Source organism: Syngnathus floridae, chromosome 9, assembly GCF_059516105.1.
Source record: "Syngnathus floridae isolate MCC-2025c chromosome 9, RoL_Sflo_1.0, whole genome shotgun sequence".
NCBI lineage: Eukaryota > Metazoa > Chordata > Actinopteri > Syngnathiformes > Syngnathidae > Syngnathus > Syngnathus floridae.
The window spans coordinates 5,512,679-5,527,080 of NC_142421.1; the positions used below are offsets into that span (position 1 = coordinate 5,512,679).

General features: G+C 39.2%; 1 protein-coding gene and 1 long non-coding RNA gene across 7 annotated transcripts; one reads left to right on the forward strand and one right to left on the reverse strand.

Moving 5' to 3' along the window:
- Window positions 1–356: 356 nt before the first annotated feature.
- On the reverse strand, window positions 357–13,255 carry LOC148393107 (uncharacterized). Of its 6 annotated transcripts, XR_015860206.1 has the most exons (9): window positions 9,779–13,255; window positions 8,808–8,859; window positions 6,905–6,991; window positions 4,608–4,699; window positions 2,886–4,109; window positions 1,965–2,022; window positions 874–1,875; window positions 625–708; window positions 357–376 (listed from the first exon to the last, which is right to left on the reverse strand). It is a non-coding gene; the product is annotated as an uncharacterized LOC148393107 (long non-coding RNA). The 6 variants fall into 6 exon arrangements; XR_015860209.1 differs by having other exon boundaries at window positions 1,965–4,109; window positions 10,432–13,255; XR_015860205.1 differs by having other exon boundaries at window positions 1,965–4,109; window positions 8,808–9,897; window positions 10,432–13,255.
- On the forward strand, window positions 9,015–13,664 carry cyp1b1 (cytochrome P450, family 1, subfamily B, polypeptide 1). Its single transcript, XM_088384361.1, has 3 exons — window positions 9,015–9,159; window positions 10,697–11,717; window positions 12,443–13,664. Exons 2-3 carry the CDS (start codon window positions 10,723–10,725, stop codon window positions 13,044–13,046), a joined length of 1,599 nt encoding a protein of 532 aa, XP_088240487.1. The 5' UTR covers window positions 9,015–9,159; window positions 10,697–10,722; the 3' UTR covers window positions 13,047–13,664.
- The last annotated feature ends 738 nt before the right edge of the window (window positions 13,665–14,402 follow it).

A 14,402-nucleotide genomic window follows, 5' to 3' on the forward strand; every position in this document is an offset into this window, starting at 1 on the left:
CTTCTCAGTTATCTTTTTGTTGGACAAGCACTGTGCATATACAGTACAACTAGAAAAAAATGTTCACACATTGTTTTGTGAACGTCTAAAGTGAAATCATGGGAGTCTGAAGTCTCCAAATAATGTTAGCAAACATGAGTTTTTATCAAACATCTATCTGGTCTGTTATTCTGTGACACAAAATCAAAACATAGTTCAGTTGTTACGCAACCGAGTCATTCTCTCCTCTGGCAACTGGCCAACGGTTCACACGCAACTTCGTGCAGGCCTTTTTGTCTCTCAAACCCAATCAGAACACGCAACAAGCTCTTCTCACATTACCTGAGATCATCCGTTGGAGTGTAGCTCAGGTGGTTGCGTGAGTGCTTCAGTTGGCCTTTAAAAAATGCCACAGATAAGATACAAGCCAAGAAATAGTGTGAGAGGCCTAATTTGCTACTGTCTATCAGAACAAAAGACTTTTGCACGCTAGGTGAGAACTAAGCTTGGGCCTAGTTAAGGGGCAGGCGTGCAACAACTCAAAGTTCTTAAATAAAAATCTTAAAAAGGAAGTGAAACATTATAGAGAGATGGAATTAAAAAACATTTCATACATTCGAATTTCCTTAAATGACCTAACAGCACCTGTCATGAGCTCTCCCTGGTTGGTTATCACCGTACATCTCTTGTCTGTGGTTGCTATAAATAGGTTTCGAAGATAAACTCCATCTGGAATGGAAAGAGAACTCAGCTGTGCTGTCTTTGTCATGATGCCTCCATCGAGCTTTGCCTCTTACGGAGACTTATGCACGTACGCAAATGCACGCACGCACACACGTTGGAGATCATATCAAGGACGGGAGTGTGTGAACTCAACAGAAAATGTTGATTTACCTCACGACATGAGTCGCGGTAACGGGGAGAATGGCAACCTGCATGCACCAAACCAAAAAAAAAAAAAACATGATCTAGGGCAGAATGGTGCCTCTTTAGTTGGTAACAAAACACTTTCTAAGATATGCTTATCTAAAATTTGTCTATGTTGCATGGCATGAAATGACACTATTTGGTGTTGGACCTGAACAATAATAGATGTTCTTTTGAAGTTCTTTTAAAGTGCTCAGAATTTTTGTGCATCAAATTCGTGTGTCTAGAATTGCAAATTGTCTTCACTTTTAATATCTTTTTTTAAGTATTTGACCAGTTTTTACTCATCTGATTTGAAATCAAGTTATTTGTCAGTTTGTTTTGTAACTTTTACTGTGTATATGAGGTGCTCATATATTTATTTGGGTTGACAGTCATGATGGCCCTCCGAAAGAAGCTATGACTAAAATGCAGCCCGCGAAAAAAACGAGTTTGACACCTCTGCGTTAGACGCTTGATAGCGTGATTTGAAAATTGAGACGATCCTGTCATCATTTTTGTGTATTGTTCAATTGCTCAGCGCTTTGAAGTGGTGCTCGTAGATTTATTTACGTTCTGTCAAATGACTTATTTATTCGAAATGTTCTGATATTTGACATGCAACGATCAAATATTTGAAAAGTCATTTTAAGGGATACAGTATAAATTAATTTACAGTATATTTTGTCATCTCTGATCATATGGATGACTTGTTTGATTTTACTTGTCAGGGTTAGGCCCAAAGTTGAGAAAACAAAGCTAATCAGTCCATCTTTTTTTTTTTTTCGAGCTGTTTGATTGGCTCAGAATGTGCGATGCAGTGACGCTGGCAGCAGAAAGAACAGATGGCCTTTAGCTGTTAGGCTGACAGTTGCAGGTGCTGACACTTCCCATGTGAAGTGCTTTTTCCTTCGTCAAGGAGGGGTGATGATGACATGACATGTTCAATGTCAGTTGCTTAACTTTGGAAAAGGCATCCAGAGGGAAGGTCTGGAATTGACGCAGAGAAGACATGACACCATATGGATGTTATGTGTCTTTATTGCTTACTTGTGGAGCTTCACTGTGAGATCACCCACCACGCAGCTTGTCAAAGTTTCACAATTCACCCTGAAGGAGGCATTTCTCCTCTTGCGTCTGAAAAAAAACATTTACATATTAATGTTGTTTAAATTTGATTTTTCAAAGTGTGTTGTGTGCAAACCGTGACACAAACTGTAATTGCATTCCTGGAATAAAGTTAGTGAGTCAAACTATTTGGAACACAGATAATAGTTTTAGTAATTTTATTGCCTAATCTGGATTGACTTTCTCAAGACAGCTATCACTTTACGAGCCTTTGTAGGAAGTCGGCACGATGAGGTTAAATCACCAGGAATATTTGCATTTGTTTCAAAATTATTATTACTATACAAATATTATTATTATTATTATTATTACTAGTATTTCAAAATTCAAATCAGGTCGCTTGTACCTCCAAATAAATATAAAAAATCTGCATAATGCATTTACATAATTGACAGTTGTCAAAATTAACTAACCCTCGTTAGGCCAAACCTACAGTAAGCTACTGTGAAATAAATCGTGCAAATGTTTTATTTTTAACAGGAAGCATACCAATTTTTTTTCTTTTTCATATCATTTACACAAATATAATAAATCAATGGCTAATCAAATCACAGGCATTCATAAAAGTTACTCCTTGTTCACAATTTTTTATTTAACACTTCAAATCCACACACTGTGATGTACTCTGTAAATCTTGATATCAACTCAAGCTCAACAGTTATCTGATGCAACAGTCTCTCAATAGTCACCTCTAAGAGATCATTTATGGATATTGCGCTACGTCTGCATACGCTCCCTTCTCACGGAAGATCATGCAAGGGAGGGCCCTTGCATGATCTTCCGTGAGAAGACACATGCAACATAGTTATGTGGCACAGTGGCTGCATGCTATGATTGTGATGTAACAATGGCTCTCCGACAGCTCATCTTACCGCTAAACAATCATTCGCGCCACCGACTGCAGAGGAAGTCGTGTTTTTTGTGCACAGTCTAAAAGCATTTAGAAAACAGGTTTTCCCTAATTGCCAAAAAAAAAAACCCAACAAGGTGCTTGCATGCAAAGACTAGAAATTAAAAGGCATTGCGTGCATCTGCTACTACGACCTCGTCAGTCCAGTTTGGCGTCTTTTCGCGCAATCCATTACCTGCTTTAGTGGAATGTAAACTACAAAGAATGGAGATCACGTACAAAAGACTGGCGTGTTGAGAATAACACACACATCTTTATGAATGGAAATGCTTTTCTTCATTCATAAATCCTCGTCAAAGTAAAGGCATTGTACGTTGAGCAAATATATAAACATAGCAAAGAGCTAAGATGTTTTCTACGTATACACAAAAAGTGGAAATAGCGTAAATGTAAATATCTCCATTCTATAATTCCAAACGCAAGCCAACACAAAGACATAGGTTTTATGGTGCATGGACTATATTATACCATCAAACATCTCTAACAGGCTCTCATTGTCAGAAGAGCCAGCAGTTTGGGGTCATGCTGTCAATCCTGGGACCAGCAAGGGACACTAGGATGTAATTAGAATTCAGTCTGGGTTATTAGAGCATGTCTGCCTTTGTGCCTTCAAGCGCACAAACACTGGCCAAGAATGGGAAGCTTCATACATTACGTTTCAATTGGACATGTCAGCACTGCTACCCAAAGATCAACTTAAACATTCTGACCATTGAAGTCACCGGGTCAGACAGGAAATGTGGTCAACGACGCACCTACACTCGCACAGAGGTGTGATGTTGATGTTTTCGTGTAGCTGAAGAACATTTGCCTGATTATTTTAAAATTAAACATCGACTATGCTTCTTTTTGTAATATGGTACAATTTATGTTTTAAATGCTCGCTTAATTCATGGTTACCCTTTTTGTGATGTTTTGAATAATCTGTTAACATTTTCAGCCATGATTGATGTGTGAAAGTTGCAATAAAAATAGTAAATAAAAATCATCATCGTTAAATACCACAACAGCGGTCCGCTGCTTCCATGTCGCTTGTGCTGCTTTTTCCCATTGATTGTCCAATTATGCCAAGACCCCATCCCTACCTCCACGTTGAAGAGCACTGACATTCACATAATGTTGTGGCAACATGATCAGACGGTCTCTCTGGCGGCTCATTAGCGGCCTCCAACTCCCGAGCTCACACCTGCAAGAGCAAGATGTCACAGTCCCGAATCGCATGACCAGCTTCAGAGCCGACCGGAACGCCTCATTTGTTTTTAAAAGACACAAACTACACAAATATGTTCAAATATTTAGATTTCTGACCATGACATCTTCCACGAAATGAGATTGCAACATTTTACTGTGGCCTAACTTGCTGAGTACTTGACATTAAATCTTGCATTATTTGAATTTATTTTTTCATGAACTAACTTTGCATGATAACTGCACCTTGGCCTTGATGGTTTTAAGTTGACATGTAATAAGAAAAAGGAGAAAATAATAATAAAATAATACACCAAATTAAACACCAAAAGGATCAAATCTAAAACATGTTGAGCTAATTGCTATTTTCACTCCGAGTTTTGTCATTTACACAATGACTTCCATTCCAACTTGGTTCATTGCTTGGAAAATGCAACACAAGAAGTTCAAGCATGAGAAGATGAGTGAAATGTTGATCTTGGAACATTCACCCCACCTGCAGCTGTGATGATGTCACTCTTGACTTCTGAATTGCAGAAATTCATAATCCCCAGAAGAGCCATGTCAAAGTAGAAGCCACCAAAGCCACTGAAAGATAAATTCAGTCAAAAACCAAAAAAGCCATTATTTTCCTTGTAACACATCTCACTTCAAAGTTTAAACACACGAAGAGACAAAATATTAGAGCAATCAAGTGCGATCTGCGAATAGCATTCAATTCCTTCTGCAGCCAAATCCAAATCAGATCATCCCACTGTTGTGGCTGAGCATTTTATACACCCTTTGTTTTCACATGACTGGCAAAATAAGTCACACTTCAGAGGATAAACACTGTATTTGTTTGGGTTTCTCCAGCCATGAAACCTGACAACAGACGGTCAAGTGATACCGACATTTTGTAACCCATCCATCCATCCATTTTCTGAACCGCTTAGTCCCCACGGGGCATCGTTCATAAATGAATTTAAGGATGATGACATACAGCATAACTCAAAAGAAACAGCATTATTAACATAACATAACATAACATAACATAACATAACATAACATAACATAACATAACATAACATAACATAACATAACATAACATAACATAACATAACAGAATATACCACTTATCAATAACTCAAGGAATATATTAAAAACTTGAGTATATTATATAGCTCGTGTTGGCCAATAAAAAGCAATGTGATAGCCCTGCCTGCTTCAAAATAAAAGCTAAGATATCATTTGGTAAACTTTTTTTCTGAAGTAAAATTTTGCATTGGCAGCATGTTTTATTATGAAGATGTTTGCAGTTTCCTTGATATGTCTATTGTAAATAACGATGGGCTCATGTGAAGCCCGCTACATCGTAAAAAGAAGCCCCTGTATGCACTGAGAAGTCTTTTCAGTTAAAAGACTTAATGTAGTTTATTTGGAAAAAAAAAAGATAAACCATTAGGCTTTGGAGATGTTTTGTGTAATCCCAATAAAATAGCCTCCCTTGATGTCTGAACTCATTTGTTCCATCTTGACTTTGTTTCTTTGAAAGCTGTATCAATTACGACATTCATGCGGTGCCTTGGACAAGAAACAGCTCTTTGCAGGCTGCCTCCCATTTCGCTTGACTGTCTGTCATCATTACCATCGAGTAAAAGTCCCAGAGACAATGCGTGGGAGGGGAGGCAGTCTCGTTTCGAATGTTGTCTCACCTCTGACCTCTCACTAAGGGAAGGACGCAAACACCATAGAGAAGATCATTACTGAGCTTGTGAGACTTTTAATGACAGGTCCCGTTTGGGTTAGAATAACAACACGGTCATCGTGCAGAAATGAGATCAGATTAGACCTCAATGTGCATGGGAAGGAGCTGCAGAAGCCTTTGCTGCTGTGTAGCTCTAACCATGTATTGTATTGTAATTGTACTGTTGCTGTATTATTGTTGTTGTGTATCTCTACGCATGTATTGGATTGGATTGCATTGTATTGTATTGCATTGTATTGTATTGCATTGTATTGTATTGTATTGTATTGTATTGTATTGTATTGTATTGTACTGTATTGTATTGTATTGTATTGTATTGTAATTGGACTGTATTTGTATTGTAATTATATTGCATTTATATTGTATTTGTATTGCATTTGTATTGTAATTGTATTGTATTGTATTTGTACTGTAATTGTATTGTAATTGTATTGTAATTGTATTGTAATCGTAATTATAGATGAAATGTGTTGTTTTTTGAGCTAAATAAAACTTATTGCTAAGTGTTTAAAAAAAAAGGTGTTTTAAAAAAAAAAGTCATCCCTCTAATAGCTTGATTAAACAATCAAAATGTATTTTTCACATAGAATCCAAAGTAAGCGTTGACGGCAAAACACTTCAGCCATCATTAATTTGTCATCACAGGCTAGTTATTCCCCATGTAGCCACTTCAATTAGGCTGATAAAAACAATGATGGATGACAACGGTTGCCTGATGGCGGCAAAGAAGATGCAAATTGTGAGCAAATCCTTTTTAGCTGGCATGGATTTGAAATGCGCAGTCATGCGGTTAGACTCGTATTAAGCCCCCCATTCTTTGCAAAGAAGTAGCAAGAGTTCAACTGGATTGAAAAGGTTTTCCTCCAGTAAAACAAAAAACAAAAAAGACTGGCCTGCACTTCCATTTGCAATTCAAGGGGGAAAATGCCCTTTCAGTGTGAGAACGGAGGGGAGATGCCTTCACGGGCTGCTGGTTACGCTTTGGCAAGGGCCTCCGTTGCACTTGGCCCAGACAAAAACGAAACAAAAAAAAAAAAAAGCGCTACCTCATTGAATGCTGAGTTGATCTGCAAGGTCATCGGGATTCTCATTAGCACCCATCTGCACAACTTGGAGAGGCAGTCGTTTATTTTCTGTAAAGAATAAAATAGTGGTGCAGTGGTGTGGGAGAGTGGAGGTCGTCGGACCACCGTTCAAGCGTGTCATCAGTCGGACTGCGCTTTAGCCGAAAGCTAGAAAAAGCTTGCTAACCCATATAGATATAAATCTTAAAGTTCTATATAAGAAAATAGTATAGTATAGTACATTTTTCAAAAAGTGAATGGGGAAATAAACGTAAAATATAGAGCTTGAGTTAGTTATGATGAGTGAGGAAGTGTAGATGGATTATTAATGCTGTGACAAAACCAGTAATTAGAAAAAATAAAATAAAATGACACAAAAATGACATGACAAATAAAAAGGTATGATGTTGGTGGGAGAAAAAACAACTTTGAAGAATAGTAATATTAATTAAATAAAGTAAATAAAATAGGGAATAACATAAAAAGCATTGAAATTCAGAAAATATTGATAACCTTAAAAATGATTGGTATTCATCTTTTTTTTTACTTCTTGCAGTTTCATTTACTTTTCCTAAGTTTATTCATTTGTCTTCTTTGTCAGTGTTTTACTCTCCTCCAAACTTAACATAAACCTTACAAGTAATTTTATCCTTTGACAAAAAAAGGTTTTGGATCAGTCTAACGATAGCTGAGTAAAAATCCCCAAGAATGAATCTTTTTAAAAAGTGGCTTTTATCTTAATCTCATTTTAAAACATTTTTTAACGAGAGTTCCATTTGTCCAAAGTAGAGCTTTGTCATAATAACCTGTCCCCAGAGGCGTACCATATTTGGTGAACTTGTCAGTGTTGACACACGGATGGATGATGAAGTACATGTGCGTGACTACTTTACATGTTTTGCAAATCCTTCCAATACGAGGCCCCTGTTGTTCCGCGCAGGTTCTCAGCATTGATGTGGAGTGTGAGATAAGCTGAATAAGTGCTCTGAGATCACGTGTCGACTTCCACTTAAGACCTCCACGTAAATCAAAGTCACGGATGGCTTTCCATACCAAAACTCACTTTCTGCAGCTCCTCAGTGCGGCAATAATACAAAAAGGAACACGCTGCAATGGAACTGTACTTTTGCTGCAGGTGCAAATCATCACCTGTACACACCTTCCTGCCAACTCCTCCCTGACCTCCATTCTCACTCACACGCGATGAGCAATTGAACTATCAGTCAAGTAGCAAAAGGAAACACTGTTAAGACTCAGCTTATTAGCATTGAGCAGCTTTCTTTGGCGGCTAACGGCGGCGGCTACTGTCTGCGCAATTCCGCCATTCACTTACAGTGTGGATTAAGCAAATGTTCCAGCATCCAAACACTAAGAAATGTGAGGTTTAAGAGATCAAGGAGGCTTACGCGCCGACGGACGGGTCGCTTGAAAGAAAATAATAACATTTTACAATGCGCACCATTTAAATGAAGCTTTAATGGATCACAAAAGTTGCTAAATGTGATCCATACTAGCCAAATGGGACTTGAATTAGGGCATGCAGGATTGATGAGCCAGATAAAAGTGACAGGAAGCAGGTGAAACTGACAGTGTAAACAGAGACTACTAACTAAATAGAACGTTACCGACTTTTTTCAAAGCTGTGGTCAAAGTCATGTAAATAATAGGCGGGGTTTATCTGCATGTGTGTTCGTGGGAAGTTCTGGTTTTGATATAAGCTTGCCTCAACTTGAAAAGCCTGAAGAGTTCCTAGAAGATGTGTATTTGAGTTTATACGGCATTCATTTTCTTGAACTTGATTTTATGCTTTAATAATTTAGAAGCCAAAAAGGGAATGAATTCCAATACATTAACAGAGACTCAAAAAATAATAGTCAACACATACCGGTGGCATCTTCCAGGTTATTCCCAGCTTGGTTTTCTGACAACAAATAAATCTGGTGGTATTGAGAGAGAGAGAAAAAGAAAGAGGTTAGAGGAGGTGTATAGATAAATAATGTTTCATTATAATTTATAAGAACCCAAACAAATAATAGGCAGGATTAGTTTTGCAAACAAATCTTCGAAAGAAAAAGGTGAGGGTGACGTTGGATGGTTTAGTTTATGAACTTGGCAAAGGAGGCTGGCTTCACACCACACACTGGTTTGTCTCCACCCTCCATATTTTGAAGTACAAAGGCACCACCGCATTTGCATCTCAACTTATTTGACATCAAGGGAAGAAATCTGGACGCTTGGTAAGTTTACTTTTGACTTTACCTCCAAATTTTTATGGTTTTACTTTTGGACAGAATTTTGGACATTTTAGGCATATTTAAGATCATTTTAGGACAATTATGTTGCATATGTTTTCATTTTGATAACTTGGGGAAAATCAGTATTATTATTAATATTATTATCAAAATATAGTGGTTGTATTTTTTATCTATATATCTGAGAGGGGGTCAATAATAATAATAATAATAATAATAATAATAATAATAATAATAATAATAATAATAATAATAATAATAATAATAATATAGTTTGTAGGGGTGGATTACAGTTAGCTCATCTGTCTCGCAGTTCTAAGGTTCAGGTTTGAATTTTGGAATTTTGTGTTTTCTCTGTGGTTTCCTCCAGAGGGCCATTATGACTGTGAACAAATAAATAAATAAATAAATAAATAAATAAATAAATAAATAAATAAATAAATAAATAAATAAATAAATGATGATTTATATGATCAAATTCCTGGATAATACTAAACTCAGAAGCCAGTTATTAATTGTTTGATCAGCCATATTTCAATTCACTGAACACCAATAATTGTTCATAGATGTGAAAGTGACAGTGTATGTCATAAAATACGTTTACCCTGCAACTAGGGTGACTAATTCTGGCCACTTTCCCAAAGCCAGTAAGGCTAGTATCCATCGCTGAATCGTGGGGTTCACTCGCCTTTATCAGAGTGTTGCAAGCTGCTGTCCGCGGTGCTGAAGCGGGTCCCCAAATCCCACCATAGGCCAACAGACATGAGCAGCGGTTCACGAAGACGCAAATTTTGCATCACATCGACATGCAACATGAATTAAACTGACTCACAGTACAAAGCTGTGTCGGATCTTGGAAAACAGAAAAGACAGAGACCAGCTCAGGCCACAGGGCCTCGTCGTGTATTGTGCGATCGTTGCTAATTAGCTATTAATGCTTTACAACGTGGGGCTCGCCTCCTCCTGGTGGTTCAATTGGAAAGCACATCCAAAATTCCCTTTAATTGGGCCTCATCACCCAAATCAGAGAGTTGGTTAGATATTTGATTTACTGCATAAAGTAAGCAAAATATTAGACACAGCTCTCTTCCTGCTAGCATTAAACTAGAATGAAAGCATATTATTTTATTGACTTGAGTCACATATGATCAAATATATTTTTTTGTAAAGCCAGTTCATTTCATTCAGCTCTTAGATATTATAAATATAATACATTTTGCGTTTGAACTCACTGGTGGGACATATTTCGCCGGTTACCTGCCTATATGTAGAGTCAGAGCATGCATGAAGGGAGGGTTGGAGGAGGTGCTGGGGTGACACCCTCTGCACGACACCTAAATAAAAAACTGAAAACCTGCACACACCATGTCGGGACCAGAGCAGGCATGCAACAGGCTGCACTTTGCCATGTTCAAAACAGAGAGAAATTTAATCTTTGCATCAATGTTTTCTTTTCATTTAGCCAGATATATTGAGTTGAGGGCTAGCGCATATCAGTAACACAACTTTCAAATTATTATAGTCCTCCCACCTGCAGGACGAGTCAAGATGTCACTGAGGCTGGATGAGAGCGGCGAAGCGAATCTGACGAGCCTGTTAGTGACTTGTATCACCCTCTTGCTGTCCTTCCAAGTATGTCGCTGGTTCCAGCAGCGCTCCGTTGCGCGCGTGCCGGGGCCGTTCCCCTGGCCCATCATCGGGAACGCAGCGCAAATCGGCAAGGCGCCGCACCTGTATTTCATGCGCATGGCAGAAAAATACGGCGACGTCTTCCAAATCAAACTGGGCTGTCGGAGCGTGGTGGTGCTGAACAGGGAATCCATTAAGCAGGCGTTGGTTAAACAAGGCTTGGAATTTGCGGGCAGACCTGATTTCACCTCGTTCCAGTACATCTCAGGTGGCAACGGGCTCGCCTTCAGGACCACATCGGACAGGTGGAAGGTGCAGCGCAGGGTGGCTCATTCCACTGTGAGGATGTTCTCCACAGGGAATCAGATGACAAAGAAAACATTTGAGCGACACATCTTATGTGAATTTAAAGAACTTGTGCAGCTCTTCGTGCGCAACACCGAGCAGCAGAAGTTTTTCGCACCCATGGAGGGTATTGTGGTGTCCACGGCCAACATCATGAGCGCGGTGTGCTTCGGGAAGAGGTACTCGTACGACAACGAGGAGTTCCGCGAGTTGGTGGGCAGGAACAGCCAGTTCACCGAGACGGTCGGCGCAGGAAGCATCGTGGACGTGATGCCCTGGCTCCAGTACTTCCCCAACCCCATCAAAACGTTGTTTGACAACTTCAAGAGGCTCAACAGGGAGTTCAGCGCGTTTATTATTGAAAAGGTGACAGCGCACAGGAAAACTTTTAAGTCGGGCTCCATCAGGGACATGACTGATGCTTTGATAGGGGCCATGGACAAAATCGGTGAGAAAACTGACCACCCATCGGCCAAGGACTATGTGCCAGCTACTCTTGCAGATATATTTGGAGCAAGTCAAGACACGCTGTCAACAATGCTGCACTGGATCTTTATCATCCTCGTCAAGTAAGGCAATTTCCTTTCTGTTTGGTACTTAAAAAAAAAAAAAAGAATTTCGAGGGATGGTGGTGGTGGGTGATTCTAAAATATTTAAACTGAAAATTTGAGTGAACTCAAAATCAAAATTTTAGGTTGGGCAGTTCAACGAAATATTTTTGAAAATGATCTGTTCTGAATTTTCAACAAAACAAGAGCTTACAGCTTTTTGTCACTCAAATGATAAAATAATTTAAAACATGTCAATTTCTCCACTCTAACCTAAAATGTCAATAATTATATTTTTAAGTTATTCAAAATCTCCACCGTCGACTCTAAAATGCAATGCTGTGGCATATCTTCATCTTCATATTGTCCAAGACTTCTTCCAAAAAAGTTTCACTCTGAGCTTAACCAATTCGATGTTCTTGATTGGGCGGATAAGTGGCGACCGATGGCGCCGATACCAATTAAAAAAAACGAGGGACAGATAGCGTCGGAAATGTAATTGCCTCATTTCAGACAAAAGACGTGATGTTGCCCTCAAAAACACCCACAATTATTCTCCGCTTAGTGGGATACAGGGTTAAATGTTTTCAGATGATGTTGTAACATCATATTTTCCAATGAAGTCCAAGACCTCACCCTTGACCTTCACTGATAAGTGTTTAAACAATCAACACAGCTTGAGAGTCAACGAATTCCAAATCAGATGTATTTTGACTTTATATTTTTTCTCCACGGTGGATTCAAAGGTACCCGGAGATGCAGGTGCGCCTCCAAGAAGAAGTGGACAAAGTGGTGGACCGCAGCCGCCTCCCCTCCATGGAGGACCAGGCTGAGCTGCCGTTTGTCATGGCCTTCATCTACGAAGTGATGCGTTTCACCAGCTTCGTGCCGCTCACCATCCCTCACTACACCACCACAGACACTTCCATCAATGGTTACACCATACCAAAGAACACAGTCATTTTTATAAACCAGTGGTCCTCCAATCACAATCCCGCCATCTGGTCCCAGCCTGAGAAATTCGACCCCCAGCGTTTCCTGCACCCCAGTGGTGATCTCAACAAGGACCTGTGCAACTCGGTGCTCATCTTCTCTCTGGGGAAGCGGCGCTGCATTGGAGAGGAGCTGTCTAAGTTTCAGATCTTCCTCTTCACGGCTCTTCTGGCTCACCAGTGCCACTTGAGCACAGACCCGGCCAGGCCGCCCGACCTGGGCTATACCTACGGTCTGACTCTCAAACCAAACTCTTTTGTAATAGCTATGTCTCTGCGGGATGACATGAAGCTGCTCCAAGAGGCGTCCAGCCAAGCTTTCCACGAGGACACCAAGGCAGAGCCCTCGGACTCTTAAAAAAATAATCAAAAGTCAGAAAAATGAGCAGGAAAATGAACTGAACGTATTTATGAGATGAAATGTCAACTTCAGTGAAATGTGGTGGTGACAAACCTATCAGGAATTGATGTATTCTAGATGACACTGGACATGTATTCAACTTCTTCCAACTGGAGGTCATCCTTCAATGCAGTGCCTCTCAATAGTGGGGCAGAGAAGGGGGGGGGGGGGGGGGGTCTGTGACCCAAGGAACATGTTAATTACATTACAATTTTATAGACAAATGATACTATTTATAGTCACTGAGGAGAGTTGAAAAAGGTGTGAAATGTTTTTTTCTTCCTCGCATAAGAGAAAATAATTGACAAGCACTGATTTAACGCAAACAGTGCCTAACCAGGCAAATAAGCTCAACAAGCCCTACTAGACAGTAATCCAGTAATAAGGCTGATGTAATACCAAATGTTGAAAATAATAAATTGTGAAAGTTACTGTACATGCAAGCACTACTTGTGAGCTGTTGTATGGATGCACCATCTAATATATACATACATTAGGTCAAAACAGTATTTTTATTTCACTGAAGGAACAATAAGGAACATTTATTATGTATATAAAAGTCTGGATTCTTCATTATTCATGCCGACTGCCTATTTCATCCCCTATTAAACATTGATTTATTTACTTCCTGATTTTTTTTTTTTTACGTGAATTCTAATTCAATATATCTATAACTCATTAAATCAGATGCAAAACAAAATTTTCAAATTGTTTTTAGACTACCATGTAACAGCCAAGTGGGACAACCAAAATATTTGGTTAACAACTGAATAAATCTCACGTCGTTTTGATTTATATTTTAAAGCGTGGTCCACAAATCACTGTACCTAGATTTTCTCCTTCCTCACCTTCACTCAGCCAGGCCAGGTAGGGACAAAATGGAAGTGTTTGGGGGATACTTTTTTTTTTTTAATGCACAGCTGTTATCTTACTCTGCCAGGACATCCTGTACGTGATCAGCTTGAGACCTGCAGAGTGCATAACAAAGTGTGATAAAAGTACAGTAGATGATTACTGATAAAGTTGACGACATGCTTCTTTTATCACTGGCACGTTCACGATGAAGACCCGCTTGGCACAGATTGCAAACTATAATGGAAACACCCAAAGTTAAATGTGCAGAGTTGCCAACTGAGAAATTGATCTCAAGATAAAGACCGCAAGGGAGGAACGTTTGTAGAATTCCACTCTAATATGCAAAGTACCTCATACAGATAGCTTTCCTAACAGCGTCAGTGAAAATAATTTAGAAATGCTAGAATTGATTTTTAACTTTCACCATCATAGAACCTGAAACTGCAGGGTCATGGCTGG

Excerpts from the sequence above, each read along its gene's own strand:
- cyp1b1 (XM_088384361.1), top strand. The coding sequence starts at position 10,723 with ATGTCACTGAGGCTGGATGAGAGCGGCGAAGCGAATCTGACGAGCCTG. Across the intron at positions 11,718-12,442 it reads ATCTTTATCATCCTCGTCAA|GTACCCGGAGATGCAGGTGC; the intron begins GTAAGGCAATTT and ends GTGGATTCAAAG.